The sequence below is a fragment of the Uloborus diversus genome, unplaced genomic scaffold, assembly GCF_026930045.1.
Source record: "Uloborus diversus isolate 005 unplaced genomic scaffold, Udiv.v.3.1 scaffold_1200, whole genome shotgun sequence".
Lineage (NCBI taxonomy): Eukaryota > Metazoa > Arthropoda > Arachnida > Araneae > Uloboridae > Uloborus > Uloborus diversus.
In genome coordinates, this window is record NW_026557878.1 from 13,137 (window position 1) to 39,635 (window position 26,499).

General features: G+C 36.1%; 1 protein-coding gene across 1 annotated transcript in view; it reads right to left on the reverse strand.

Annotated features, from left to right (window-relative positions):
* Positions 1-370: 370 nt before the first annotated feature.
* LOC129232489 (ankyrin repeat and fibronectin type-III domain-containing protein 1-like) overlaps positions 371-26,499 on the reverse strand; it is a 32,430-nt gene continuing 6,301 nt past the window's right edge. The window contains exons 4-13 of the mRNA XM_054866637.1: positions 24,907-25,035; positions 24,722-24,818; positions 23,302-23,434; positions 22,350-22,463; positions 14,576-14,803; positions 13,184-13,350; positions 12,709-12,861; positions 12,460-12,614; positions 2,613-2,713; positions 371-1,841 (exon numbers count right to left, since the gene is read on the reverse strand). Of these exons, the coding sequence (XP_054722612.1) occupies positions 882-1,841; positions 2,613-2,713; positions 12,460-12,614; positions 12,709-12,861; positions 13,184-13,350; positions 14,576-14,803; positions 22,350-22,463; positions 23,302-23,434; positions 24,722-24,818; positions 24,907-25,035 (2,237 nt within the window). The 3' untranslated portion in view covers positions 371-881. The remainder of the gene's footprint in view (positions 1,842-2,612; positions 2,714-12,459; positions 12,615-12,708; positions 12,862-13,183; positions 13,351-14,575; positions 14,804-22,349; positions 22,464-23,301; positions 23,435-24,721; positions 24,819-24,906; positions 25,036-26,499) is intronic.

A 26,499-nucleotide genomic window follows, 5' to 3' on the forward strand; every position in this document is an offset into this window, starting at 1 on the left:
ATTTTAGTTTCTTTTTTTATAAATAGTTACTGTTGCAGATTGTGCTTTCTTTTTTTTTCTTTTTTTTTAACCAAAGCAAGGTAGATCTTAAACGTACAATTTCACTTCGAGTGCAAACTTGGACCCTAAAAATTGGTTTTGTAACTACTTTCAAAACGTTTCAATTCTTTTTAGAATGTTTCAGTAAGTAAATTTTCCTCACTTAGAAGCTTCAAAAACTCACTTTTGTGTTGACTTTTGCTGTAAAGGCACTTAATCCGTAACCTCGAGTTAATTATGTATAAAAGTTGATTTTTCGCTATTTTAATTCCATTTCAGTCCTTATTTTTGGCTATGGTTTTTAAAAGATTCGAAGAAATTGTAGCTTTATGCACATTTTTCCTAGGACGGTCTTATTATACTTCTAATAACTGATTACCATTTCAAAATTATACATGAGTTTTGCTTGATGAGAGAGAGAGAGTAATCCCCAAAGAGCAGGGCATTTAAAAAAAACTTGTATGGTGAAGAAGGAACAAACTTTGACAATATGAAAGAAATTACGGAAACAAAAGAAGTTTATTTGTTGCAAATACTTGAAAATGATGTAACTGAATTATTTTTTTAGTTGTAAAAAAAAAAATTTAGCCTGCATAATTTAGAAATGAGTTAAGAATAAATAGTTAATATCTATTATCTTCAACATTTTAAATTCGGTATCCTAACACATAGTCTTACTCTAGATATTATCAGCTACTATTTGCCAACGTCAGATTAAAAATTGTAAGCGAAAAAATCATTAGTATCTCTTACTTGTACTCGGCGGGCAATTGAAACAATTGAATTTTTGTAGTAAAAATAATCGAATAACCGGTTATTAAAATCTTTTTCTACTCTTCCCACTAATCAGCATTATGATTGAACAAGTTGTTCTTCCTGCGCACGAAAAGTTTTCCCTTAAGCCATGGACCTTGAAGTTTCATAGGTTGAAAGTCATCGCTGAGGCACCTTTCCCTTGCGCCAGCAGTCACAACAAGACAGAAATTGTGCAGCTGGCTGTTACCATATATAGGTCCACCTCTTCCTTTGAGTATCACTGCCATATTAAGCTGCTTCACAACCAGATCCACCACTTCGCGAGCAGTGGTACGTGGCGTCACGTGCAGCCTGATGCTCGTACCACTGGGGAGTCCCGTGTCGTACGCTGCGTACACTCGGATGATATCGGAACTGTGTGAATGCGAGGGAACCGGAGACGACGACTGCAAAGCTTCTTCAGAACCTTTCTCTTCTCCGTGACAGTGGCAGTCCTCGTCGTTAGAACAAGCGCTGTCTTTCGAGTAGATACTAAGCTTGTCGTCGTCCAGGGTAATGTCCGCCGAGGACAAGGACTTCAGACTGCCTGTGAATGAGCTGCGAATACTGTCTCTGTGGTGGTCTTTTCCAAAGTTCGTGTCTCCCAGTCTCTCTGCACTGTGGGCTTTGGAGCCGCTGAGGATACTGTCGACGTCGTTGCAGGAATCGGCGTAGCTCATCTGCAAGCGGGAAGTTGAGGAACATCGTCGTATCTGCCTTCGCTCCGTGTGAGCTAACCTCACCGAAAGACTGGTAGTGATGCGGCTGCCTTCTTTCACTTGCTTTTGCAGCAGGGGAGGCAAAGGCATGCTTGGGGAGTCCGGCGTGCTGGCATTTGTCCAGATGTCTTTCAAAGGCACACCATTAGATCCTTGCTTGTCTCGGGCGAAAGTGAGCACATCCATGATCCATCGAACAGCTCTCCAGACGTTGTCGACTTGGCCCTGAAATTCTTGCAACTGACTTAGCCGAGATTTAGCCTCCGACAGTTCGGACGATGAAAAGGCCTGAAACAAAACGATATACACATTTTTAATGATTAGTTCATGATAAATACCTTAATTGGTATTGGATACGCGACTGCACTTTAAACTTCTCACACACAAAAAGGAATTCCTCCAAAACTTCTAATTCACTTTTTAACGGTTGGAACTTCAGCGCATTTTTCGAATGGAAAAAATGAAAACTAAACTCATGCATAAAAACCCCCTTAATGTTCGTCATTTTTTGAAAATAAAATTGAAATGCATGCAAAATCATCATTTTCTCACATTATCAACAGAACTGTCAACGGAGAAGAAATCATTTTCCTATCGCTCTAAGAACTGAATGAAATTTAAAATTTTAAGCACGAACATAAATATTTCAAATAAAGAGTGATGCAAACTTAGTGTAGTTAATATACTATAGAATGAAGATTCTGTTGTTGCAAATTCTTTACTTAGTGTCACTTAACTCTGATTCTAGATTCATTTGTGAAATGCTTGTACGAGCTTAGAGATAAAAAGTAAAAGATATAGTGCCCCAATAGTCCTTCCAAGTCTCAGGTCCACGATTTTCTTCCTATGAATAAATTATCTTGAAATATTTTAGTTGCAAGCAATTTCGGTAATTATTTTGAAATCCTGTTGTATAATGAAGATACTACTGCAATATAACAGAACAGCCAAATAAACGAGAGAGAAAATAAAGCTTTTCGTGTAACCATGCTCTAATAAAGTTTCATAGTAGCGAATCAAAGAAAGAAGACATATAAACGAAAGTTGAAATATGGTTACCTCTCTATGAGCATGATGAGCAAGCATATTGTCCATTTCTAATATAGATGAAAGCCGAGAATACCGAGTTATGAAGCTGGACTGATAGGTTGTCATGTGTACTGAAAAGAAAAGGACGTCTTCAATTAATGTTCAAAATTTTTCACTTCATAGCATTAAAAATAACTATTTGATAAATCAGTAAACACTGAAATACACACAGACAGACATGACAATCGACAGGTCGATTGCAGAATGATTTCCCGTTTGTCGCCCACGGACGTAATATCGAACGGTCATCTTACTACATGGCGGCACTTAAAAATTCGCACACTGAGGGTTGTTCAATATGATATTTGGGGACGAAATATAGCCCAACATGACTTTCTCATGGTAAAGTATCAAACTCATTTCATTGAACTATATGTTTGGGTATATATGTCACCGTTAAAGTATGAAATCCGTTATTTTATAGAATACCTACACTAGTGTGCAAAAATTAAGGACGAAGTCGAAAAATTAGCATATCAGCTGAACGAAGAGGCAGAGCGGACAGAAAGACCAATCAGGAAATTAAGTAAGGTGATGTACGTAGCACGTGCGCAGATATGCAAGCAGACGTAATGGAGGAGTGTCTGAGTAGTATAAAGCATGTTGTTGGTGTAAGATCAGTATTTCTGGCAAAGAGATTGCACGCCGTATAGCAGTTAAAATCACACCGAGTTGCTGCCTCAGCGAGAAATGGCGAATAATCAATCTGTTAGACGACATCTGGATGCTTTTACCCAAGGTCGAATCTTGGGAAGTTGGAGGAAGGCCGCAGTGTGACAAGTGTGGCTGCAGAGTTCGGAATTGCTCACAGCATCGTTTCACGACTTTGGAGATAATTTCAAACTACAGGAACAGCTATTCGGGGGTTCAGTAGTGGTCGTCCACGAGGAACCACACCCGCAGATGACCGGTATATTGTCTTACAGGCCAGAAGAAACAGGCGGCAGACAGCGGGAGAAATCGCTAGACACACGACACAGGCGACTGAACGACCGATATCGCGTTTTACCGTGGCCAGAAGACTGCACGGTGGTGGTCTGTTTGCACGACGCCCTATACGGTGTGTACCTCTAACGCCTGCCCATCGGAGAAGGCGTTCTCTGTGGTGCCGGGAACACCGGAATTGGAGAGACAATGAATGGGGACGAGTATTCTTTACAGATGAGAGCAGATTCAGTCTGAGTAGCGATTTTCATCGCATACTTATCTGGGAAGAGCGGGGAAGCCGCAATGCTTGGTAGTCGTAGAGACCTTCACATCTTCGACGCAGGTTCAGTCAACGGGACCTGTTATTGTAACGAGATTCTTCTTCCATATGTGCGTCTTTTTAGAGGCGCTGTGGGTCCGCAGTTCCTTTTCATGGACGACAATGCACCATGTCATCGCACAGTAGCTGCCGAACAGCTCTTAGAGAATGAGGATATTGAACGTATGGATTGGCCGGCACGATCTCCGGATCTCAATCCCATCGAGCATGTATGGGATTTTCCAGGCAGATGCTTGGCAGCTCGTACCTTACCACCAGTAATGATTCGGGAGCTTCGATTGGCGCTGCAAGACGAATGGGCAGCAATGCCTCAACAACTCATTGACACCCTCATTCTCAGCATGGGCAGACGCTGTGAAACCTGCCTAGCAGTCGGGGGAGATCATATCCCCTACTAAAGACTGGATGTTTCTTGCTGGTTACCCATCACAGGGATGTTTCGGCCTTCAGTCGTATTGCGCTCCATGCTACATTTTCAATAAAGCTTCTTTTTATCCCTCTGATTTCTCTTTTAGTAAGTGTTGCTTACATTGCACATGACCTTACGGTATTAAATGTGTTGATTTGGAAAGCTTTTGAACTAAGTTATATTGAAAAAACCGTCTCGTCCTTAATTTTTGCACACCAGTGTAGTTATTTCATAGAAAAACGATCTGCAGCCCGCTAAAGTGCAAAAAATCAATATCATATATCTTGCACGAATAATACATTTACCTTCCACTCCTACTGCATTTATGAACTATTCCAAGCCATAGGGAGAGAACTTGTTTAGCGTGTTGGGGCCAGTTCTTTCCGACTAATTGATTGCTTGCACGTACATTGCTGGCTACTGTTTCCAAGTATCAGGTAATGAGATATATTTATTTGTTTAAGTTTTATAATTCAGTCATTTGTTATTACGTTACTTTAGTTTGCTTACGTTAAAGTGCAATAATTGTTTTTTATATTTTTATTTTACTCTTTGTCTCTCATTAGTTAATTTATACAATACCTAGTTATTTGATAGAATAACTAGTTAAAGTGTCAAGTTAATAACATATTACGCTTTTTAACGGATACGATAAGTTATTTCATGGAATAACTAAGTATTCTATAAAATAACTGCGTTTTATACTTTAACGGTAACATATATACCTTTTCTTTGTTCGTGCGCTCTTATGCGTTTTTTATTAACACATACCAACTGCTCTCAGTGGCGCCGACTCCATGGGGCCTGAGCCCCCTCAAAAATTTTTTTGAGGGGGCAGAGCCCCCCCCCCCCAATAATTAAAAAAAAAAATTAGTTATTTAATGCTTTCTAAACTCACAAATTTGTCTCAGTATTTTTTATTTTCCTTGTTTGAAGATAGTTACCTTGCAAATTACATTCAGTAATGGGTTACAACAAATAATTTTTACGGTAAAAAGCAGGTTAACTGAAAACGAGTAATGTGAATAATGATAGTGTTACGTTGCTGCGAGCGCTTAGAATTTGTCCCTGGGTACGAACCTGCGGAGAGTCTGTCCGATCAACAATGAGGCAGAGGCGATTGAACAACTTGTCTGTTCTTCATAACCACCCAGATATTTTGAATAAATTGGATATTCGACCAGTCGTCAACGACTTCAAATTCAGTAATCTAGTCAGGCGTTCGACATTTGCACCTTTCTAAGGACAGCCCTAATATTGGTATTTAAAGCAATTTTAAAAATCTCTGTAAAATAGAGAATTAACTACATATAGAATGGTAGATTTAAAACTTCGAAATATTAGTACTATTTTATTAACATATTACTATAGTACTGTATTAGTTATTTTCAAATACTTAAATATTTTTAGGGTATAAGATCCTATAAAAACCCGCTATTTACATACTATATTAACTTTATTAAACAAATTAACTGTGGGTATATTATTTTTATTTAATGAACTCTGAGCCTTATTCAAAGCAAGTTTAAATTAGTTATTTTACTTATTAATCAAAGTGCGACAGCAATATCTTATGTTTTATTTTTTTAATGATAGTTTAAGATTTATTTAAATATAATTTTAATCTTATATATATATATATATATATATATATATATATATATATATATATATATATATATATATATATATATATATATATATATTCACTATTCTGTAATAGTCTAACAATAAAATTATTATACTATAAATTAAATTAACTTTTTACAAAAATACAGTACATGTGGTTTTTTTTTTTTTTTTTTTCGTTTTTCAAAGCCAAAACATGTGCTGAGTTAGCGAGAGTAGAGTTTTTGGTACTCTAATGTTGATAATATATTACTCTAAAATGCTTAAAAAACTGTAAAACTTACTTTTTCCATCTCCAATTTAGAAAATTTCCCATGGTTAAACCCGCGGTATGCCCCCCACTCTCCCAATATTTTTTGTATTTGGGCGCACTGGGAGTGCCCTTCCATGCAAGTCAAGTGCCCTACCTTATATCAATGCCTAGCCACGGAACTGCACGACTTCCCACAAAATACAACTGTAAAAATGTCCCACACTGAAGACAAGTGACATGATCTAATTGAACCAAAAAATTTGTATACAAATTCTTAGATTGACTTTGAAAATGCCATGCCACATATTGTTTGTTTGTATAAATCATATACAGCAGAACATATGTAAATTGGCATTTTCAAGGTTCAAAAAATCTTTTTTCAAATCAATCAATCCTTTTTTTCTTTTTTTTTTTTGGAAAAGGGGGGGGGGGGACGCCGTGGGATTACATAACCCATAGATCACCGGCGACGTCTAGCCCCCTCAATAATTTTTGCAAGTCGGCGCCCCTGACTGCTCTCATACTGCTAAACCCAAGCTTAAAAAATATCCTTTCACTATCACACGGTGAAATTCGTGACATTACTAAACATATTAAGTCAATCTTAGTTGATGTATGATAATACGAGTTCGCTCATCAGTCGGTTTGTTTCCACTTTATTGTTTAATATTTTTTGTAGAGGTTTCAATAAATATCTGCAAATATATTGTAAACCTTTCAAATGCGTGATTAAAGTTTTCCTATTTTGAACAGTTCAATAAATGTATAATTTTAACCCTTTTACTGCTAGCTATCCTAAATTGATATGCTTCGCGTGAGCTGCCGGCAGTAGAACCTCTATAGGAGCCTTAGCCAGCCAGCAGTAGCGATTGCTGTGGACACAATTATACTTCTTTGCTCAAAAACAAAATTTGTCGTCGTCATATTAACTTTAAACTGTTATAACAATATAATATACTGGCTGCGTTGCCTGGCGTTACACGGTCTACCTCGTAACTAAAAGTTGTCTCAAGTGACGCATGTTCAAAAATCACGCTTAAATAAAAGAAAAAAAAATAGTGTACAATTCCCCTTTAACGTGTAGAAAAGAACAATTTTATGACTCAAAATTCAAACTTAGACCTTGAATTTTTTTTAAATCCCAAAAATTTAGTCGTTGTTATTAATAGGCAAATACAGTGAAACCTGTGTATGTTGACCACTTGCGGTGCACTACTTTAGTGGTCAACATATAGAGGTTGATTTATATGGTAATGGCTAATTCTGTGCCTGATAAAAGCGGTCAACTTAGGCAGGTGGTCAACTTTACAGGTTTTACTGTATTCCGGTTCATAGATTTTCTGGTGAGAAAATCCCTCTATTTGAATTCTTGATCATCAAAGGACCTCTAACAAATTTTTCAAAGATCCGACGTAAACTGTGGATTTGTATAAGGAACATGCATACACACACACTAACATACATCAGTTTTTATTTATATAGATTATCCAGTTGCTATATTTTCGTCCACTCCAAAACAGATTCAAAAATTTATTTTCAAGCTATCTTTCCCCCCCCCCCCCCAATAATAAAGTTTTATACGCCATAGTTAGATAGTTACTAATAATAATACATAACATACGAGATAAACAATAAGAAATCCGTATGGCCAAAGGCTTCATCGAGTACGCATTTGCGTCCATAGTCCACACCGATAGCTTCTTTTGAACGCACACATGCACTTGTAGGGTCATACCGAAGGTTTTCTCTGGACGCATATTTCTCTATGTCTTGATTAATATTTTCTTTTCATAAGATTTTCAACGTTGGTCGTACTTCAGGTATTAGTTGCTCATTCCAAAGCAATATAAATGCTATCTATGGCATACGACATTTTCTAGCATGCCAGCTTCTGTGGGGAGGAGGTGAGGGGATGTAGATTAGTATGTTATATTGCTTTACAGAAGGTCTGCGTCAGTCGATCTTTCTATTCCAGATGTGCTGACAAATATTGAATGGCTTAAAATTGCTGTGTGTGTGGGAGGGGGGGGGGGGGATTCGTCATAAACAATCAAAAGTATTCCTTTATTGCTATAGGTTAAGAAATATTTGTTAAGAATGGTTCCTTGGCTCCACCAGGTTGGCGCCAATTCTCTTGTGGCTGGCAACCTTTCGTCATTTTCAGCCATTTTTAGTACGTCTTGTTGCTTTCGAGTTTGAATCTCTTGCATGATGTGTGTAGTGGAGAAAATTGAATTTTTCATTCATGATTATATAGTCCATACAAAAGCGTTGAAAAAAAAGAAGATTCTTTCCTGTATTGTCGTAATTATTGTGTAAACTCTGCATTTCTGCTACAGATTCGTTCTCGTGTATATAATGAAAGATAAATGATAAAACACGCAGTACGTTCCAAGCTAAGTTTACGCGATTTGAAGCTGATTTCCTGAAAAGAGACACAGGTTGGGTTTCGATATGATTAAACTCTAAAACAGATCTGACTGCCTTCAAGAAGAGTATTATTCCGTTCTTGGAGTGATGATGAACTAAAGAAGATGAATCTCTTTTGGCACTAAAGGATTTGGAGATAAGCTTTAAGACATTAACTCATTCACTAGATGTGCTGATAAATTTAAATCTCCCTATATTATTCCTGATGAAATGAGAAAGAAGTAAATACTCAATCTCCTGACATACTGTTACTTAGTTTTGACGGTAAAAATGATGATTCGTTTGTTTTTAAAGTAATTTCTAAGCTTAGTTTATGTAGGTGATAAAAATGCATGCGAAAACAGTATCATTTATATGTGCCCTTCAAAGGTAATGCGAAACAATTGCAAACTTCAGATGATCCCTACATACCTCTTATGAAAGCATTAGCGCAGGGGTATGAAAGGCAAAAGAAAAATTCTAGATATGCATACAAACGCAGTAGTTCCTTTACTTCAAATGCTTAACGAATAAGCAGAGGAGTAAACATACACGTAAGAGCTTTAAAAAATCTTAAGTTCGAAAATAGCAGTTTCAGAAATTCTTTTGATTAACAGTTATATAAAATCTCAACCACGAAACGCGTAAAACAGGTTTGAACTGTCAATTGATTCACCTATAGTAACTACTTGAAATAAATAAATTTTATTTTCAGACAAAAGAGCTTAAATTCTTGAAGGTTTAAGTAGAAATGTACCTGTTAAACCCAGGTACTCCCCTAAACAATCGTTTTAATTATTTAATTCTGAATTGTTATGCTTCAGTTAAAAGGTTTAGCTTGTAAATCAAATACACATAACACGTTTTATAGATTTACTATGCTTTTAGCTACGAATGCTCAGGAATGTTTAGAATCGTGAAAATGCGTAATTTATTATACATTTATTTGAAGCATAAAAAAGTAGCTAATCGTGATTTTAAATAATGTAGCATTTGCGATACATTCCATCATACATTGATTTATTAACTTAATAAAGAATTTTATAATAGCAGTAACACAAAATATCGAAGGATAAATTTTATTTTCTACTATAGTAAATAACGCAAATACAAAGACAATTCCGCTGTCTGTAATTTATATGGAACATTGATTCAGGATCATATACTGATGGATAACGGTTATATATGTGTCCTTTCATCAGTTTAGACTACTAATTGTAAGCATGCTATTTCAGGTATCTAATATTGATTGTTTAGTTTCTAAAATTTTGAATGTCAAAAATCCTAGTTTGGATGCTTCCTTATAAAGCAATTTGTTGTTTTAAATTCGCATTATTTCATATTTTCTGTTAATGTGTATTTAGATTCAAAATGTTATTAAAACTTCAATTCATGGATCGTTTTATTAAAAACAATTTAGGCATGTGCACTTCTTTGCTGTTTTCTCTTTTCAAAAATAAATTGAATCCATAATGTTAAGTACATCCTTATTTTGAAATAACTCGAAATATTTTTTTAACGTGTGACTTATGCATGCGCAAAGTAACTTTATCAAGCGCAGTTAGCAGTGCTCTTTTGGAAGATATACGGTGTATCTTCTGGTATGTTTCGAAAAATAAAGTATGCCACCTACTTTTTAAAGAATTTGATATTTTATACTTTACTTTTATGATTTTTTTTCAAATAATTTTGTTTAAAACATTGCACAGAAATGTCTGAGCTTAAAATGTTCTGTGGTAGAACTATTCATTACACTCACTCGAGTCTTTGCAGGCAGGGTCGATGCCTAGTCTAGAAACTAGGGGCCTGTCTCGACTTCGGAGTTGAATAAATGTTATGGGGAGTGGGAGGGGGTCCGGTGATCAAACTGACGAGGGGCCTGCCTTGTCTTTCGGCGGCCCTGGTCATCGGTCGACCATTGGTGCCGTCAGCAGACTGCACCTCGGATTAGATGGAGATGGAACGACGATTGGGGAAATACACGAATCAGCGCGACAACCCGAACGATTAATTAATACTGGATCACCAACTGATCATCTATCTATCTATCTATCTATCTTCTATACATATAATAAAATAAGATGTTTATGTGTGTGTGTGTGTGTGTGGCGCGCATCCCGGGAAAACGGTAAGGCCTAGAAAGAAGAAATTTGGTACACAGATGCAGTTTTTGCCGAAAATGTGCACCTCGGGCTTCGATTTTTGATATTTTAATTAGAAAAAAAGTGATTTAATGTTTTATGTGTTTTTTTGCACTTTTTAGTACTTTTTACCTCACAGACCCCGAACCAATCGCAATAAACAAATATTTTTTGCACTATAGTGTAGGAAGTTTAATTTTAAATATGCTGAATGAAAACATTTTGAAGATAGAGCAATTTTTGTATTTTTTATAAATTTTTGAAAAACCTTTATTTTACATTTTTTCCTGGATTTAATTTTTTTCGAAACCCATCCTGCAAAAAGTATTAAACCCTCAATTCTAAAATTTTAGTTGGTAATAGTAAAAACATTCTGCCCCCTTCAGAAGAAAAAAGTTTTGAAAAATACGCAATAGTTTTTTTTTTTACAATTTTTTTAATGGCAGAACATAACGCGAGCTGTTTGCTTGCCGGCTGAGTTCCGAGCTTACCTCATCACGTGATCCAACTGAAATCGTTTGCCTTCTCTTCACTTTTTTTTTAAATTTTTTTTTTAAAGTTTTTTGCAAGCGCTATTTTTTGAACACTACGGGGAACACAGAGCCTTTTTTTTTTGCGGGCTATTTTGATTAAATAAATAAAGCCCGCGATTTTTTGCATGATCTTCGTTTCTGTTACGAATTGGCGGTTAGGTTAGGTAGATACAGAGATAGATAGAGGTTGAGTGGACAAAAAATGTTTTTGGTTTCGAATTAATACTTATATAAATAAAAAAAGGATTGTACTGTCAGGAGGTAGATATGCACAGATCGTATAGATTGATAGATAGACAAATATAGAGGTCGATATAGTAGATGGACAGCAAGAAAGAGGCATGCCCGTCATTTAAGGAATTTCAACGGGGTATCAGTGCCCCCCCCCACACACACCATGACTTTGAAAAAACAATACTTTCACATAAAAGTGGAAGTGCTTTTTGTTATTTTTCGACAAAACTTGCATGAAGAGTACGTCGTTTGTGTCTCCCCCTCCTTTAAAAATATTCCAAACGACGGAACTGGAGATAGATCTAGAAAATATTTTATTCAAACTACTAATGAAATAGATAGATATAGATTGATTGATACCGCCACGAAATTTGTTTAAGCAGCAGCCGAAGGCGGCAACATCGGTGTGAAAAGGCGAATGATAATATTGAGAAAAAAGAGAAAAACATTGATTAATACCGTCGCTAAATTGTCTAAGCAGCCGCCGAAGGCGGCAACTCTGGCGCAAAAAGGCGAATGGAGTAAAAAGGCGGACCAGCTGATCGCCGCAGGCGGCTATTTTTCAAATAAATATCTTCTGTAGAATCATAAATAGAGCTTGTTCCCCATTTTCTACATTTTAATCAAAGCTACCCATATTTGCCATGTCATCACTTTCACTCTGAAGTTTCAGCGTATATCCTTATATTATATTATTTTTTTGATTAAAGCACAGTATACCGTCTGCTACTGTGTAGTAGAAAGGCAAAAATATTGCAGTTTGCAAGTTACATGCATATGACTTAATGTTTTACTGATTTCTGCTTCACTGGTTTAAGCACTTTCGGTATTTCGTCGTGTTAGTCGGGCTCAAACTCGAGTTGTAGTTGCCGAAGAAGCATTTTAAAAATTAATCAAAGTACACTAACAGGGCTTGATAGTTTGATCGAATCGATCACTTACTCATTTCAAATATCTGTATTGGTAGTGGAATGCAGTCGGGTCTAGAAGTTATTTCGTCACATTGACCAGGAACGGAACAAACGCTATCAACAGGGGGTAGCACCAGTAAAAAAGAAACGTCGTTACTCAATTCTATAACTTCAACGTCGTAGAACCTAGGAGGGGAATGGAAAATCAACAGCGTTTTAAAAAGATTTCGCACCAAAAGATGCAATGAGGTTGCTGAAATTCATCCAACGCGATACCTACCTGTGAAGGTCTGAAACATTTTCTGGAATGTCTAGCTCTGCCAGTAGCTGCTTTGTTGCTACAGACAAAGCTTTCTGGAATTTCATTTGAATTTCGGAAGGCCCGCTGGGCAAGCTTCCAGCAGCAAGGCTTTTGAACCACTGCCATTCTTCACTGTGGGAGAAAAGATGAAACATGAATAACACAGATCGTAGCCTGACGGATGAAAGGCCTTATCACAAAGTTTAATCGCAATTCAGAGGGAAAACTTCAAAATTATTTTAGTTGTAGGGCAACTAATTGCATTCCAGGCAAAAACGGAAAGCGAAAGAATGGAGATAAATCAGTGCATTTTAAGAAGTTTAGTAAATGAAGATTTAAAAGAAAAAAAAAAGGTTATTCTGCTTTAGGGAATTTAATTGGCAGAATTTCTGCAATTACTTCCATGGTTATTCAAGAGAAAAAGGAAAAAATATATTTAAAAATATTTACTAACCGTGACACATGAGGATTATCTCGAATCTTAATATGAGGCAAAACATTCGGTGTTAACCTTGGCACAACAACTCGAATAGCATCAACGGAGCTTTTTAACTTCATATAGCCAACGTACAAACCTCTCGTCAGTGACCTGTTACTGACTTGACTGTACAGTATCATTTCCTGCAAAAAATATATACATGAAATCATAATGCCCTATGTAGGACAGTGAGCACTGAGCACATAACTCTTATTTCCCTGGTGAGACAGCAATTAAGTAAGGAGTATTTAAACTCCTTCCTTTTTAAACTATAAAATGCAGCTTGAAATACAGTAAAACCTGTCTACAACGATACTGCAAGGACATAAAAAAATTTTCGCCATAGACAGGTTATCTTTATAGACAGTTTGATTATTCATGCTGGCATTTTGCTGGGGCCAAAAAAAAAAAAAAAAAAAATGTTATAGACAGGTTATCGTTATAGACAGTATTGTTATACACAGGTTTCACTGTAGTTGCAATTTAGCAATATTTACTTCAAAAAGCAGTCATATCTCCTGGTTTACAACGTACATGTCGTAAACTTTACCATCCCATGCCTGACGAATAGGAAAACCAACGGAACTGTTGCAGTCCTATTATTGATTTAGTAGTTAGAAGTGGGAAGAAAAACTTCCTGGAGAAAGGGGGGCGCGGGGACAAGCCTTGTGTATCCCTTGCATGACAGCTAAAAATTAAATGAATGAAACCAAACGAATAATAAATATCAATACTGCTTTGGGCGCCAAAACTAATCGAGACGGTTGTCTTTTCGTAAAATCGCATTTCGATATCTCTTTTAACTTTCATCTCAAACTATGAAAAAAGACATGTTTAGAACAACACATAAAATAAGGTTTTAATTCCTTGTTCTAGCTTTAGAAATACCTTTCATGTTGTTGTCATGGCATACTTTTTTTCTGACACATTTTAGACATTTACATTAATCTTTTGCGGAAGGGACGGCATGGCTCGAAGCAAACTGTAGCTCGACACCGAGCTGACGCTGCGATTAACATTTAGTTTTACAACTGCGGATTGTTTGCTCAAGACCCGCGCAAGCGTCCTTCGGCTCTATCAGTTATTTTTGAATGCATGTATTAGTTTATTGACCGTGGGAATGCATAGGACACAGATATGAGCCCAAAAGGTTAAATATAGGAGTTTTCCACCTCAAAGACAAGGTCTATATTAAAAATTGGATTTTCAAATTGTGATCACGCTGGCAAGAAGTCATAAGCAGTGACGAAAAATATGTCGTGCAGTAAGTATTGTAAGTTGTATTAAAAACTGCATTCTTTATCCCCTTGAACAGATGTAACTTTCTCGTTGACCTAACATTGGTAAAAAACGGCCTTATTTGCTTACTTGTAGGGAGTCCAGCAGCAAATCACTAACTCCAGGGTTATCACCGTTGCTATCCGAGTTGTTTGCCCTCTTCCTCTGTATTTTATAAAGAGGCATCCACCTTACGGACAGCGTGACCATAGTCTTGGGATCACGAACCTGTTTCACTGTACACAGTACTGTTGTACCTTCGCTGTCCTTAAGAGGGAGGTAGTACAATTGTCCTAAATCCTGGAGACCTAAGGCAGCCTAAAAAAGAGAAAGAGAGAAAAAAAAACATTAGTAATTTGTTTCTTGATATTTGTTACATTGTGTCAGTGCAGTAACGGCTGAAATTACCAGAAACTCGTCCACTTGAACCTTTTAAAATTGTAGCCCGTCGAAAATTCTTCAAAATTTCTTAGAACATTATGACAGTTCAATGTTTAAAACGCAATTAGATGAGGCAAAGGCAGGAATGCAATGGCAGAAAGAATATAAACTCAAGAAAGAACCACCGGTAATCAACCTACTGCAATTCAGTGAAGCACAATTGGTAATTTGATACAGGTCCCGATAGTGGGAGCAAAAGGGTTAATAAGGCTCTAAAAGAGCTGTTATTCAGGAAAAAATGACTTTTGAGTAACTTTGACAAAAACGAAGCGTTTCCGGGGGGGGGGGGATTGTTGAGACAAATTGTTATTTTATCGAAGAGTTGTACTGATTTCTTGTTCTGAAAATCAAAATGCTTTAAATAACTTTTAAAAATTCAATTGAAAACGCGAAGACCAATTAAAATCGTCATAAATGAAGGAAGGGAGACTTTAGGATGCTTTCATCAAAAATATCGAATAACTCAGACTAATACCTTTTTTTACCAATTAAAGACACTTGTAATGGTAAAAATGTATGCATGACGAAATCTTAGTGTGAAAACAACGCATCAACAACTATACTATGTATGTATGTATGTAGGTTGCGTTTCAGAGAGCTTGATTTTAGTTTGCCTTGGCTAAAAAGTTTTCAAGAGCGGGGCCCTTCTAAGGATTACGCCTCTAGTTTCTGACAAGGCTGATATGGTCTCTCGTGGGCCCTGATGATTGAATTTAGATTAAATCGGATAGTTAGAGGAAATCAGTGTGTTTGAAATTTAGTACGAAATTCACTATTACATGAAAGCGGCACAATTTAAGAAATTATGGATTCAAGGTAATTGTTTTTCAGTTAAAACAATTATTTTATGAAAATTCCTTTTCAATTGGTATTTTGGTAGCTTCTGACATTGGACGAGTTCATTTCTGCTGGGGGAGAAATAGGATGAATTGTTATATTGACAAAAAGGAAATAGCCACTACAGTACGTTATTGGCAAAGCAAACCGGCTTTCGTCACCTATATCAAAACAAATGGAATTGTTCGTTCGTTCGAGTTTAACTTATCAAAGCCAAACTGTAGTTTCATTTATTTGTCATTCGAGTTTCCACACTCTTCAAAACTGCAAAGGGGCGTCCATAAATCATGTCACACTTTTACGAAGATTCGGTAAATTATGAGTTTGAAAAGGGGGAGGGACTGTGTAACAAGAAGTATGGCTTCACACCTTTTTACTTTCTTCTATATATCTAATATATAGAAAAAAAGTATTGGATTCGTGCAAACTTTTCGAATTTCGAAGGATCCGAACGTTTTGAGGTGTGCTGAGTCCATTTCAACCATTTTTGGAAAATGTCTGTCTGTGTGTGTGGCACGTATGTGTGACCAGTTTTTTGTGACCGCTCTACAGCAGAAACAACCGCATGAAATCGAACGAAATTTGGTACACATATGTGACCCTATGTGAACTTGTGCCCTTTGGTTTTTGGCGCGAATTCCTCGAAGGGGGGTGGAGCAATGGGACGTTTCTTGAGTTATGCGTGCTTGCTATTACCCATGAAGTAACTGGCGGAATCAAACAAAATTCGGTCCAAATGTTGCCCCTAACAGGGACAGCTGCTGATTCAATTTTGGTGTCAATAGCTCAAACGGGGGTTGAGTTATAGAACGTTTTTTGTCGTCAATTGTGACTGCTGTATCTCAAGAAATAACGAACGGAATCAAACAAAAATTTATCGACGAATAGCCCTTAGAGGTAGCTATAAGAGTTGATTTTATTTTGGTGTCAACAACTGAAAAGGGGGTTGCGCAATCGAACGTTCTTTTTTTCCATTGTGAGTGCCATATCTCAAGAAGTATTGCTACGTTCTGGATGAAATTTGGAATAAATGTGAATCCATATGTAAACAGGCGTTGGTTCAATTCTGGCGCCAATTGCTCCAAGAGGTGTTAATTTTTTCTGGCGAATAAAAATAGCTGTATTAATGCAACAATAAGAAAGACGAATCGTAATCAACTGTTGTCTGCGCATTTCTCGTAATTTTAATTGTATGGAAATGATCGGAAATATTATCTCAAAATGATTTAAAAATTTTAACTGCTGCTATCTTATGTTTGTTAACAAATAAATATTTGTAATTAATTCAAGCCAGTCTTTTAAAATAACTTTCAATTTTCGCTCTTTGCTTTGCTTTTGCCATAATTCAGATTCTGGGATGGTCGTCAAGTTTTTGCATGTGTATTTTTTTTTTTTTTGGGAATATTGCTTCCTCGTCAAGCATGGGGAGGGATCAGAAAAAAAAGAAAAATATAGAAGAAAGTTTCGTGATGGCCACAACATACTAGTTTTAACAATATATGCTTGTATAATATAATGCGACATGTGATAAGGGTAGGGGAGGGATTAAGGTGAAATGTGACACTTTGTGACGGTGGGGGGGGGGGGGGGGGGTCCAATTTGTTGAAAAAAAAGTGTGACATCACTTATAAGCAGCCCTCTTCATTAAAATAATTTCACTCCTGTACAAGTTGCAAACACTTCCCAACACTTTTTCCTCCTGGAATAATAGTTATTAGATTCTAAAAATCATTTTTGATTAGTTAAATGTTTTAATCGTAATAAGGGAAATCATTATTTTAATTGCAAGTTTCTAATAAAATGCGAAAGAAAAGAGAATTTCACTTATTTGTAATGGATCTATTCTAATCCATCCGTTTTGTTAAACCAATTCGATCAGCAATAAGCATTGCGGTTTTTCAGAGTATAAATAATTCCTTTCTCAAACGCGCATTGATTTCTCAGAGCGGAAATGAGCGAGTTTGATAAGCTATACAATAACAAAAGAATAAATTTTATTACAGTAATTTATGCTTCATTCCTCGCTACAACCAGTATGAAGCAGCAGCTGTATGAATAACATAGTTTACTCAGCATCAAGGAAATTGATCATATGTCATTGACTTAAATGAGTAATCCAAATTTATTAGGAGGAAAAAAACAACCTAAGGTATTATTTTAAGGATGGTTATATTTTTAATGATGAGTTAATCTGAAGATTTATTTTTTGAAAGGTTCCTTATAAACTATTCAAAACATATTCACATAATGAGGAAAAATTCAATCATCGAAAGTTACTTTAACCAACGCAACGTGAACGTTACTTTTAAACAACGCACTTGTGTCAAAAATAAGGAAAAATCACAAGTAATTCTCAAGATTAATTTAAAATTTTAAAAAGTACAACGAAAAAGCTGTTTAAATTTGCTAACAGTGGGTAAAAAAGAAGTGCCTAGTACTGTACATAAGTTTTACTGCAACGGAATATATTTCACAAGAAGCCATTGGATAGAACAGTGTTTCCAACCAGGGTTCTCCGAAACAATATAACTGATTTCGCAAAAAATAAAGTGGGCCATTACAGACATGCTGTCTAAAGTAACACTCACACACACACACACAATGTGTAAGGTTAAAATCAAGTTAAACAATTTGAAGGAATGTTATTTTAATACGCTAACTGAAAGCCGCTAATACTGTACATGAGTTTTTACTGCAGCACGACTCTTATTACGGGAAATCTACGTTTAGAGGCGCATATTTCACATGAAGCCATTGTATAGAACCGCGTTTCCAATCAAGGTTCTCCGAAATATTTTGACTGGTTTCGCATAAAATCAAGTGTACCATTGTAGACACTCTCTACCCCCCCCCCCCACACGACATCAAAGATTCAAATTAATTTTAAAAAAGTAAAATACAAGCTGCTTAAATATGCTAACAGTTAAGAAAAAAAAAATGTGTATAGAACATTGATTTGTTATAGGTTTCGCAAGCAATCAAGTATACTACTGAGGCAGTGGAAAGCAAAGGGATGTAAGTGGACAGTTTCAAGTTTTGAGTAAAACGCATTTAAAGTTCCAGCCGTAGGTATGCTTTCTCCGATTTTTTTTTCTTTAAACCATGCTGTAAGTAGTGCTACTAGTGCTATCTTTAATTCCAAAACAAAGGAGAGGCTCACCTACCATTTATAATTTAAGGGGGTTAACCACCCAATTCTCCTTTTCTGCGCCTCTCCATGGCCTTGATCACAAAAATTACAATTCACATTCACAATACACTTCTATTTTCCCCGTAATAAGTATTTCTTATGCATTTTCTTTTACTAAAGACAGAAAGAAAATAGCGTAGTCGAACTTCCTTATAACGAGTGCGAAAGGACCGCGAGATATGCTCGTTATAACAGAGTACTCGAGAACAACGGGTCCTTGGAAAAATATAAAAAATTCCAACATTCTTACTATAGCTCTTTTTACTCGACTGCGCGTGCGCGACGCAAAGGAGGGAAATGTGTTTATCAGACTACGTATGTATGTCCGTTTCTATGTGGCGTTCTACAGGCTAAACGCCTTGGCCAATTTTGGTAATTCTTACGTCAATCGATTTGTCTCAACCTTGGGAGTGTCACTAAACACATGACAGTAATCAAAAGTACCATTTCAAAAACCAGTTGCCATTTTGTCAGCTTGGAACGGCGCAAGCTGGGTGTCGCACGCTACCTGCGTGCGACAAATGCAGGTGGTTTTCGCTGCCTGAATTTTTACCCGCTGTGCGTGTGCGACGCAAAGGAGGGTAATGTGTTTATAAGTCTATGTATGTATGTTTGTTCCTATGTGGCGTTCTGCAGGCTAAACGCCTTGGCCAATTTTGGTAATTCTTACGTCAATCGATTTGTAATAACCTTGGGAGTGTCACTAAACACATGACAGTAATCAAAATTCACCATATCAACAACCAGTTGCCATATTTTGTCAGTTCGGAATCGGGGCACGTTTGGTGTTGCACACTGTGTCGCACGCTACCTGCGTGCGACAAATGCAGGTAGTTTTCGATGCCTGAATTTTTTTGTTTACTAAGTCTACTAATTGGGATCTCAGTGGCCGAGTGGTCTAAGCGATTGCTTCTCCCACTTGAGGCGGTGGGTCAAGACACCCTCGCTCCGGATGTACTTTTTCTCTTTCTGATGTAAATTCTTTCATGTGTTCTTTATTTGTATTCTGTATTGTAATAAAAAGTATATTATGCGTAACGAAGGCAAGACACTCAGATTGTAGTCCTCATCAAAATAAACCCGTGCAATAAGCATCAAAAGAAAGTCTACTAATTCGATTTTCATCTCTAATCATTTTTCATCATATTCGAGTTACAGCTCAAGCTTAGGGGAAAAAAAAATGAAATTTTTCTGTGCATCAAAAGCCATGTATTATATTAAAGGTAATTCAGCTTGAAATTCTTCACATATGTCATTATTGTCATTGATTTCATTATTTTTTTTATACCTGCTTTAGCTTGAATTTGAGCTATAATATTCTCTTCTCCATATCTAGGAAGTGGTAACATTGGCTTTAATATACACAATTTTCAAATTCTTTAATATGAATCACCAACTTTCGATTGACTTCTGAATGTTAAAATATCTTTCACAAGAAAGGATAACGTAAACTAGATGCCAATAAAAATTTTATGAAACACAAAAGTATTGCTCGTTAAAAGCAAGTTATATTCCCATAGAGTTATCATTGTACCAACCAAGCTTTTCTGATTTCTTCGTTGAATCAGGTCTCGTTATAAGCGAATTCGACTGTAAGTAACATTTTTGAAATTTTTCTTTTGATTAACCCATGAAGCACAAAAGTATTCACACAAATTTTGAAACACAAATTTTTCTTTGATGTTGATGAAACACAAATTTTTCTTTTGATTAACCCATGAAACACAAAAGTATTCGTGAGTAGCAAATCCGGCTGTAGCGTAGTGAGTAGCAAATCCGACAGTAAAATAAAATGAATAACAGTTTTTGAAATTTTTCTTTTGATTAACCCATTCTATCATCGTTTCAGCTGCTTCTCTGACGAGTTTCCCTTTGCTTTCATCTCATTTAAGTACATATCCTCATTTACCACAATTCTAATACTTCCTCATTTTCATAGAACAAATATTTAAGTTACACGAGCTTTGGATCGCTCCAGCTTTCAGATTAATAAATCTCGCTGAGAATTTTAAAAATGAACGCGGAGTACAAACATTATTCATATAGCTAGTCTTTATTTTAAAGACGGATGAATTAGAAAAATTATTAACAACGGCACTATTTTTATCATTAATGCATGAAAGGTAAATTTAAGTTCCCCCAAAAAAGGCTAAATTTCACGCAAAAAACTAAACTTCGACGAGATGTATTTTACAACAATTAAAGTTTCAGTGAGCTTTATTTTTTTTTCTTAAATGTATGACTTTTTATGTAGATTATTTCCTTCGACTTGCAGGATGTAAACCGTTATTCCATTTGTTAGAGGTAAAACATTCCCTCGGTAAACTTTCACGATATTTTCATTTACTTACGAACAGATTTATCCGTTATTTTATTTTGCTCAATCCATGTGTATAAATGAGACCACATTTTTTGGCATATATTTAACTTTATTCCTAGAATTTTACCCTTGGGCATTTATTAGTGATATATTCAAATGTAAGGAATCATTATGCATCATGATATGAAGTGACAACTTTCAAAAAAGCTTTATTGGATTAAAAAAAACGTGATTTGTACGTGTTTCGAGCGTAGCCATACGGTCAAGCCTGCAATACGTAAACATCTTTTTTCCAAGAACAATTTTTTTTTTTTTACAGAATTGATACTTTATATTATGATACATAATGATTCTTAACGATCAAATATATCACTAATAAGTACTTAACTTTAAAAATCCGAGGATAAAGTGCAAAGTCTGTTTTCCCAAAAATTCTGAAATTCAGATAAAGTCTGAAAATATTCATGCTTAGTTTGCTCATCTGCCTTTAACAGTGATCAGAGCTGTTTGCTTTTTATATTTAAATCCAACACTGGAACACTATGGATTCCTGGATCTGCCAAAGAAAATTAACTGGAACCCTTGTTAGAGGGATCTTAGGCCCTCAGGATTTACATCTTGGAAGCTAAAAATTTGCATTTGTTAGTTTCAAATAGACGGGTATAACTCTGGAATTTCATTAAAGATGGAGATGGTCGGGGGGGGGGGGGGCACAGTCGGGTCAGTTTACATAGAATGACTCATATGTATCATATTGCATTTTTGAATAAATTTAACACGTGGTGGATAAGTCAATCAGTCAAATATGGATCGGTATTCTATGACGTAGTATGTGCAAATGCGCAGATTCAATCAAGGTTATGAAACTTCAGAAGTGATAAAAAGTTCACGAAAAATATATGTCATGCGAGTAACCAATGTACAAAACCTGGTGATTCTCAAGAACGGTCATTTGACAGAACGAGAAAATTGCGAGGATTCTTCAGTCCTGTCTCCACAATGTGCTAAGGAACATTCAAATAACCTAAAAACATGCTTTAAAAATGAAGATCTTTTAAGTGTCGCTTAAAACCTACCTGCATTTGCTCCACAGCTTGCAGCAGCTTACTTCGAAAATGGACGTTTGAAGATGAATGGCTTTTCTCCATATCTTGCTTTAAGGTCTTAACGTCTTCCCAAGTACAGGCAACCTGTGTTGAAAAAACGTAAATGTTAACACACACACACACACACACACAAAAAAAAAAAAAAAAAAAAAAAACGAAACGAAGTTATCCATTTTGAAATGAAGCATGTTTGATCAACACAAAACTTGGTTTGACATGTTTGAAATAGTATGTTATAGGAACGTTAATATTACGATGCCTAATCTATATACTATTAAACCTGTGCCCGTCTATGCGCCTGTAATCCTATCTCTTTCGGACTCTCAATGTCTACGAGGTCAACACTGGTACTGTTGGATACAGGATATCTAGGGAAAGTAATCCCGCCTTGTATCATCCTTTTAAACCTTAAAGGACCGGAGATATGAATTGATAAAAAAATCTACAGGACATCCAGGACAAAAAGCATTAACATTACCATTTGTCACCCGCCGCAGATGGCATTCAACCACTGCAGGGGGCGGGGCCCCTTATTCTAGTATAGTTCCTGAGCACGTGTGTGCAATTCTCCAACACATCTATGTGTGTAAACTAAAGCATTTTTCTCACTGCCCAAATGTGCAAATTTAAACATTTTTGAAGCCATCCGTTACTCATTCATTGCCCGAATTGAAGTGACTTTTGTTCCTTTAACTCAGTTAAAAAAATAAACTGAATCGAATCGCTGATAGCTCAGTCCTGTTTGAGACACTGGACTTAGTTGTTAGGATCATGCAAATCGCAGAAACTTTCTTACAAATGGTGACCAGGTCATCACATAAGGTGTACCAAATTGAAAGAGTAGCCTCTTTATTATTTAATATCATTGCTCCAAAATAGTGATTACTCTTACTTTCATCTGTCATGTCATTTTCAAACGTACCTTCATCAGCCAGTGGAAATCCGTGTGGAGGGGCGAAGGATACGTTTCGTCCACCTCTAAAATAGGAAGTGTGTCTTCTGCTGTCACAATGATCCGATCTTCGTGATACAGCAAGCAGGCCAAGAAAACGCCCCTAGAAATACAGTAATAGCAGCCTCATAAAAAACAGTAAACGCTTTCATGATCCAGAGATTATGAATTTAACTGCAGATGATCTTAAACCTGGTCTCGTACTTTTTCATGGACCGTAGTGGAACGAGAAACGGTTTTAAATTTATTAGCTTAAATACCTTATTCTGATATCCTTTTAATCGGATGCTTCAGTGCTATTTTTAGTATCAGCATAAAAAGATCGATGTATTGAGGAAGAAATTCAAAATGACAACAAAATGACCGCCATAGATTTGTCGAGAATGTTTTAGTAGGACCTTTGTTTTTGAACTTTTACCTTTGTGGGGAGAAAAATAGAAGCTTTATTATAGAAAATACAAAACAGAAAAATATAAACATGGCTCTTTATGCTAAAATTCTTTATTATTCTGCAACGAGTTTGCTTTGATGATTATTCAGTGCAATTTTAACCATAGTCATACCAATATGTACATCGAACTTGGTGCACAAAACTAGACAAGAAAAGGATATAAAAAAATATTTCTATGGATGAATGGAATTTCTATGTATTCCTATATTCGAATGTATTCCTATTTGATGAATAGGAATACAGTTCTATACACAGGTAAAACTTTTGATTTTTATCTCAGTTTGTTGGTTTTTGTATTTTTTGGCAGCAGACTTTATTATTTCGATAAAACAAGATGAGAGAAAGAGGAAAATACACGATGTATTTTCTTAAGATAATGAATTTATGAATACGGACTTCATATTTTTGTCACTTTGTTATATTTTTTCTACTATCATAAATCAGTTTGAAACAAATCTGTTTCACTTGATTTACATTTTCATCCCTCTCGACTAGTCTTTCAGGATATTTATTGGAGATAGGGCATGAGTCCAAATTAAATTTAAAAAAAAATTGATTTCAGTGACGAAATTAAACGTAATTTAAGGTAAGGTAATGATCCTACTTGGCGCTAGATTAATCGTAAAAAATTATCGCATAATTTACTTCATTTTTGAATGAAATAATCACTTTTTATTGATTCCTGAAAAGTTGCATTTGTTGGACTTATGCCCTTTCTGAAATAATCGATTCAGTTCTGAGTTGTTTTTGTTTTAACAGGATGTCAATTGTGTTTACATTACGTCGGTTATAGCACCGTAAATTTAACGCTACGGTAGTAAGTGCTATGGAAGAATGGGTGGCAGTGCAGAAGGTTATGCTTATAAACAAAATAATTAAAAATGTTAATTTGATTCAACACATTCTTTTTCATAAAAAAGAAGAGAGTTTAATGCCTACCTTTTCATGTTTTTCTGGAACTTGGGTGCTGAGGTAAATAAATGTTTTATACTTTTGCGAACCTGCCGCCTTTGTTGTTGGGGCGTATCAGATAAGTCTAAAAATGAAAAAAGAATAAAAAATATTAGTTTTTGAAATACAATCAGAGATTAGGTACAATAAATTATCGTGTCATTTTCTATAACCAGCCAAAATCTTACCTTTTATTTCACTTGAATGTCCCGGTCTAGAGTTGATGATCTGATGAAAGAGATCATCCAGTTTCCCGTTTCGGCCAGCCGAACGGGGAACTTTCTCCTCAACGTCACGCCAGCCTGCAAAATTCATACCAAACGTTGCAGAAGAAAAAATAAATAAATAAAGAAGAGGAGTCATAAAGGATAAGAGGGGTTCTTCAAAGACAGGCTGTGGAGGAGATGACTGTCTCCTCACCTGGTCCAGCAGTTACATAATTTAAAAAAAAAAAAAAAATCGAATTCTGAAATTTTGAATTCAAATTATGTTTTTCGCAATCACGAACTGAGACAGGTCCCTACTCATTGGAGTTATTGTTTCTAGAAACAGCTCCTGTAGCCTGCCTCTCCTCCCGGGCGGTTACGTGTGCATAGTTGTGTGTGTAAGTGTGTAGGCTTGTGTGTGTGCGTAGACCTGTGTGTATGCACGTAGGCGCGTGAGCGTGCGTGTGTGTAGGACATGGACGCATCCGACCAGGAGAAGCAGATAGCTCAGGACCGGAGCAGCCGCGCCGCCTGCAGAGGACGGTGGGCGGAAGTGCTGCAGAGGCTTCTGGTCCAAGCTGAAAAAGGCACGGACCTCAAAACGGTCAAATGAGAACAATAAGCAATCCTGATTGCTTAAAAAAAAAAAAAAACGACAATAGAAAATTAAGAAAATGTTTTAATTACAGCAAAATATGAACATACACAGATATCGCTTGTCGCAACAATAGTGGCCCATCTCAAAAAACAGCATTGGGGAAATTCAAGTTTTTATGCAATACAACGTTTAACTGATTTATTCTTGAATGCTACAGTATGCGCAAAAAAAATATGATATTATGTTTACTGGTCGTGTTTTAAATCTAAATTCATGATGTACAGTTAAAGTTTGAAAGATGTCTTTCTAAATTTTGAAATTTTAATGATTTGTCATTATTGATTAGCCCGTTCATACGCCATTACACGCCAGTAATGCAAACTAACTTTGTGCGAGTTTTAGGGCAAGAGCACTAAATTTAGATTTTAAATCAATTATTATTACGTTCTTTCCCATTTTTGAGATGCGCCACTATTGCCGTTGATATGTTTTTTTTTGTGTGTGTGTGTGTGTGTGTGTGTTTAGCTGATGCACGTACGTTGCACATCTTTTCAACTTCGAATCGCAATAACGTCATTAAAGGGGAAAAAAAAAGCCTCTGTTATAAGCAAAAGAATGAAGTCTTTTTCATCATTTATTTCATGTTTCGGTTGGGCTGCGTGGCTTTCTACACGATTGGTCTGAAGGCGGGAAATCAGATGGGAGCTTAGTTGACGGTAAAGTGTATAATCTCTCAGCTTATTTTGATCCAAGTAAATTTTCAAATTAATTTCAGTAAGTTTCATACTGCATCAGAGGAACATTTTCAGTGTACCTACACACAAAGTTTGAACTCGTGTATAATATAAGTTGTATGTTAGCTTTAATTAATTGCGGTCACGTGGAACAATAATAGTTCCTCTGTGCTGACAATGTAAAAGTAAATGAATCATCAGGCACCAAAAGTTTTTATGATGAAAAGT